The sequence below is a fragment of the Pseudochaenichthys georgianus genome, chromosome 22 (assembly GCF_902827115.2).
Source record: "Pseudochaenichthys georgianus chromosome 22, fPseGeo1.2, whole genome shotgun sequence".
Lineage (NCBI taxonomy): Eukaryota > Metazoa > Chordata > Actinopteri > Perciformes > Channichthyidae > Pseudochaenichthys > Pseudochaenichthys georgianus.
In genome coordinates, this window is record NC_047524.1 from 6,328,861 (window position 1) to 6,334,860 (window position 6,000).

General features: G+C 38.2%; 1 protein-coding gene across 1 annotated transcript in view; it reads right to left on the minus strand.

The window, feature by feature from the left end:
- The window catches only part of slc4a11 (solute carrier family 4 member 11), a 160,957-nt gene extending 155,315 nt beyond the window's left edge, over window positions 1-5,642 (minus strand). Inside the window, exon 1 of the mRNA XM_034112256.2 lies at window positions 5,436-5,642. Coding sequence (XP_033968147.1) covers window positions 5,436-5,496 — 61 coding nt within the window. The 5' untranslated portion in view covers window positions 5,497-5,642. The remainder of the gene's footprint in view (window positions 1-5,435) is intronic.
- Between the last annotated feature and the right edge of the window lie 358 nt (window positions 5,643-6,000).

Sequence of the window (6,000 nt, forward strand, 5' to 3'; positions counted from 1 at the left end):
TTATCACGTGCTACTCTGATATAGAAGGAACATTCAGTATTTTCCCAACAACTTACATTTCTTATTAAGCCTATATTGTGTCAACAAAGACACGATGATTCTTCTGTTGAACATGGAGGGTTTCTAAAAGCGGCTACAGGAGCTGGAAACTAAGTCTGTCTGAGCCGATTGATTAATGTCTTCACCAGTCGCTACTTGAATCTACTGCAGTCCTGCCAGACAGCCAATAATGAATGACACTTAACAAACAATTAACACTTTGAACCAAATTCCCACGCGTCCCTGAACACACCACTGAAACAGACAGGAGGCAGTGAAGGTGAGGTGAGCTGCAAAACACCACAAAATTACAAACAAAATCACACAAACAAAATGTGTGTTGCTTTATATTTATAAAGGAGAGTTTACACAATACTGGATATATATATATATATATATAAAAAATAAAAATGTGGGTTAAGTACTGACTAACACCCAAATTAACATTTCTTTTCAGGGCTATTCTTGTGAAACTTGACTACTTCAGCTTAGAAAACATTTAGGAAAATGAAAGGCTCTTTGTTATTCAGTGATGGTTCAGTGACATTTTAGCTATATTGCTAATTCAAAACACAGGGCCCGGCCAAATGTGTCCTTTTAGTCAAAATGATCCAAAAAAAAAACCCTGCCTGATTTAAATTGGATCTAACAAATATTGTATCAAATAATCTGCCGATACAATCAGTAATTGTTGCACATGGAAAGATAAACTCCTATCTTAATTACGCTGTAAAGCGTATCCAACTAATTTAACAGTAATTAAATAGTTTTGTTTAGGTGTACTGATCTAGAGAAAGTCACACATTTAGTTTAAAATATGATCTTTTCATGTACAGTAGGATGTGTGAAGGGTGTGATATGATACAGTGTTTAACCCATAAGGAAATAATGAACATGTGTTGAAATGTAGCTGTAGCTCCTCTACATTGCTTTTATCCTGTCATGTTATACTAATGTGTCTATTGAACTGCTGTGAAGCCAGTTAGGCTACACTTCTTGAAACAGGTGCTATACAAATATAAAGCTTACTACTAATATTATTATTGTAGATGACCTTTAATATGTCTAACTATATTTAAAATGAGTTATTATTATTATTATAATAGTGAATGTTTAAATTCTATCAATAAAATGTAAGCCCCAGAATGGCTACTGAGCATGCAAAATGACAACATTCTGCATGTTAAGTGGCTGAATCTTTATTTATTGATTAGATCACGTTACTCTGATGATAGTGTTCAAGGCAGCCTATATGTCTGAACTCGATCCTTAGAGTAATGTGTTACGGAGCCTTCTCTTTAATCTTTTTCCACATAACGAACATTTTGCGCTGCTCTTTTCCGATGTGGAAGCAGAATGTGTGAAAGCATACAGCACCATGCGGGGTGTCTCTAGACATCTCTAGACTGGAATAGTGGGGCCCAGTACGTGAACTCGCCTCGCAGGTGCACACGCCAGGATAGAGGACATCAGACTCCAGAGAAAACTTGCTCGAGTCCGAGTCCAAGTCGGAGAGTCAATGTACAAGTCGAGTCCGAGTCATCGTGGGGGGAAAAATTTAAGAGTCCGAGTCCAAGTCATCGTACGCGAGAAGTCCTCGTGCGCGGGAATTCACGAGTCCAAGTCCAAGTCGCGTCAATCAGTGTCCGAGTCGAGTCACGAGTCCCGAAAATCGGCACTCGAGTACTCCATCTCTGCTCGACTGTGACATGTCTCCATGCTTTAATGTTCAAAAAGCTCTAGAACCAGAGCCCAGTCTGCTCTGATTGGTTAGCTGGCCAGCTCTGTAGTGATTGGTCAACCGCTTATAGATTTCCTGCCCTTTAACCTATCATGTACAATGTGTTGGAGTGCTAGCCAATAGAAGCGCAAGTGTTACATTGTGATGTCATTAATGTCATTTATCTGGAAGTGATAGTATCTGCTCACATGTCAAGTTGGGTGTAAATGTAGAGGAGTAGAAAAATGGAAAGTAGGGTTAGGGTTTGGGTTACACACTGTATTAATTGTGTATTAACACCAAACAGATCATTGCAGCATCCCATAATCCCCTCTGTTTCAGCCCTGTTTCCAAAGTGCTGATTACTGTCTGTTACTTCAGATGAAAATAAGGAGCCCCTCCCCACGCCCCTCTGAGAGAGATTTGGTTAGAAAGAACACAATGGTGCTCTAGGAGGAGATTCAGGTGAAAAGGGGGGGGGGGACGGGGGCGGTTACCTTGGTTGCTGATTGGCTAATGGTTACACAAGACAAAAAATCGTTATGACATCATAAAGTGGCCAAAATCTGCTCATTTTCAGACAGGTTGTTATAGAAATGGATCAGGACGAAAGGAGAGAGAATCTTTTTTCCTGAAACTTTCAGAGTCTCTTTCCACAGAGGGGACACATGTTGATGTAGAAGAGACATGAAGAAGAGGGGACACATGTTGATGTAGAAGAGACATGAAGAAGAGGGGACACATGTTGATGTAGAAGAGACATGAAGAAGAGGGGACACATGTTGATGTAGAAGAGACATGAAGAAGAGGGGACACATGTTGATGAAGAAGAGACATGAAGAAGAGGGGACACATGTTGATGTAGAAGAGACATGAAGAAGAGGGGACACATGTTGATGAAGAAGAGACATGAAGAAGAGGGGACACATGTTGATGTAGAAGAGACATGAAGAAGTGGATTTTGAATAATAGGTGACCTTTAATATAATGTTTCCCATACAATTAATCAGCAACAGTGAATTACTTTAGAAATGTAATCAAACATTATTACCGAATGGTTTGACCCCTACAGTATTTTTTCATATGTGTGTATGAAACTAACAAGGTCATGGTGTATTCTCCTGAGAAGATCAACATGTAGAGCAAGGCATTAACAGCGTCAGAGATAGAAGCTCGAATCCCAGTGGAGCTAAACAACATGTATGCACTCTGAAATCCAGGAGGAGCTCAGCTCAGGATGAAAGTGCTAGCCCAATGGATAGGGAACAAAAGCCGTAATCCTGGTAAAGACAAAGTTACACTGGATGATTTGAAGAAAAAAAAAGTGCTTGTTTGGGGATTTTCAAGGTAACAGGAATACAGAGGTTTTTTCAAATCAAGGCTGTGAACTTTGCAAGGATTCAAGGCTTTAAAGAGTCTGCTCTGCAACGACCAATTAAAAATACAAGATAAGGCAAAGCACGGTCAAAAGGCTAATAGTGTGTCTTTCTGTGAAGTGTTCCAATTACAAGCACCTTGATTTCATTTGGATGTAGAAACTTAGTAGTAAAATAAGTCTACTGCATGCACATGTCTCTGAAGTGTATGGCTTGTTTGGGGATTTTCAAGGTCACAGGAATACAATAATAATTAATTGGTTGTTGCAGTATGAAGAAAACCCTGTGACTCTGTTTATATCAAATGGCATCGTGCTTCATTTTGAAAAGCCCCTTACACTTGAGATGTCTTGTTTTGTCTGATAAACCCCTCACAACCCAAAGATACTGCATCCTAGGGTAGAAAAACAACCCACAAATATTTAATAATTTAACGTGATATGAAATTGATGAATAGAAGCAGGTCTTTGGATGTTAAGAACCATTGAATATTCAGCGTTTTTGCTTGATAAATAACTGAAAAGAATAACGATCAAAATAGCTTTCTGTTGAGCCTATATGTATATGATTCATCGACTAATAATAAAGCCACTAATTCTCTTTTTATTAATTTACTCTAAATGATCAATTAGGATATTACTGAATTAGTCAAACCTTAGCTTTAAGGAACATTTGGAGCTGCAGTATAGGCTAAATAAGTCAAACAATATACCATTAGTGTGTTGTAGTTTACACATTTATTGATGTAAATAGAGAAGTGTGTCCTACTTAGCTGACTGCATATTCGGTCTGTTATTGTTCTGTTATGCACTTGGATTTCTTCCCAGATTTCAGGAAAGTCCTTATCTCTTTTATTAGGTTGTGGGCCTATGCTTAACATATCTGTTAACTAGCAGGTTATCTTACCTTTCATTTATCTCAAGACTCTCTAACATGTGAATGAGAAGCTGTAAACATTGGAAAGCTTGACGTTTTCAAGATGCCATATTTCACTGTTGGTTCGATTTAAAGCTGCTTGTTTACAAGTGTTTTGGCAGCAGTGACACTGTTTACTCTACTTGTGGCTCAACATTTCCTCTATCAGTATACAATGGATTCTGCTATATTCCTCACATCTACAGACACACATCAGAACATGTCTTGGGTGAAAAGCTTCAAACATGTCAATGCAATGAGAAATAAGTGAAAGGACTGTGCAGAGACGATGTGAAATACACCAAATCTGCAACATCGTGTGTAGAAGAATCAAAGCATCTGGGGTGTAAAAGCATCTGGGGTGTAAAAGTGCATATTGTAGTTTGTTGGTTTCCTACTGCACTTTAAGTTGTACTTAATTCATGTAACAGTTAGAAAAAATTAGCCAAAAAGACTGCTAATCAAGTCAAACTACATAATGGAAGCTTTTCTACAGCTTTGTTTCCACTCCGCCTAATATTCATCTTTAGTAAAGTGGCCCTCCTCTGGTGCCGTTTGTGTGTCCCATTTAATTCTCTCTCTCTCTCTCTCCATCTGTCTTCATCTCTCCTACTCCCTGACATACACACACAGAATACATTTACTCTAATAGTGTATTTGAGTATACAATAATGAGGTAGCCTACTAGTACTTTACCTTGGTATTTTTCCTGCCACTTCTACTCCACTACAATTTAAAAAAGGGACTACATTATTTGACTACATCTATCCATCTTTCGTTCATTTAACAATCCAGATGTTTGCATGATGAATACAAGAGTTTTACATTTTTTATATAAATTAATCCAGCCAAAAGTGTTGGACAACAAGACCTGGTCAGCTGCATAATCACTAGCCAAATAAAACTAATAAGCAATAATATATATATTTTTGTTTAATTATAAGCATCAAGTTTTTTGGGTGTGTCTTTTTTTTGCATTGGGTACTTTTATATTATTATTTTAAGTACATTTAGCTGATTATATGAACTACTTACTTTTTAGGTACACTAAGTAACATTTCCCATGCAGGACTTGTAACAGAGTATTTATACATGTTGGTACTAGTAGTTGTACTAAAGAATCTGAATACTTCTTCCAGCACTACACACACAAACACACAAACACACAAAATGAAGTGTTACCAACTCTGTAGCTTAGCTAGCTAACTTGCATGCCATTTTGCATTGAAAAGTAGACATCTAGTAGCCTACCCTAGTTTACACAATTAAATAATTATGGGACTGAACTGAAATGGAAATAAATACAGTTCACACAACAAAACCATTACAGTTTACCCTTGTGAAACCACGCTAGAAAGAAGTTAAAACACTGAAAAGAATCCTACCTGAAGTAAATCGATTTACTGACGCAGCCGTCACCTCTCCATCGTCTTTGCCAGTTTGCATAACGTCCTCGGTCTCCAGATAACGTCTTCTCTCACCAGCTTTTCCTTAATTCTCACAGAAAATTAGTAAAAACGGAGGAGTAAGTTGTGTCCGTTGGTTACATTTAAAAAAAAGTCACGGTAGTCTGAAAAGGTAATGAACGACGGTCATCAGGTGTTGCTGACAGCACGTGCCTGCAGAGTGCCTGAACCAGCGACCACGCCCACCGCGCGCTGCATGCACGAGACCTCTGACTTGTCCAAACCTGTCCCAAACTGTTAGAGCAGCTGAGAGGATGCGTAGATATTAGTTTAATGAAGGATTAACAGCTATTAGAAGTGACACCTGCCACCAGCTGCTTTGCATAGCAGCAGTAACGTGTGCAGGTAAAAGTAAACTGTATGCTATGAGTTTTTCTTTTAAATGGTAAAAACAAATCCTTATTTAGCCTATACAACAAGGTAAGTAGGTAGGTAGGTAGTTTGTACCACTTTACAACTTCTTATACACAGTTTCATCTACAAT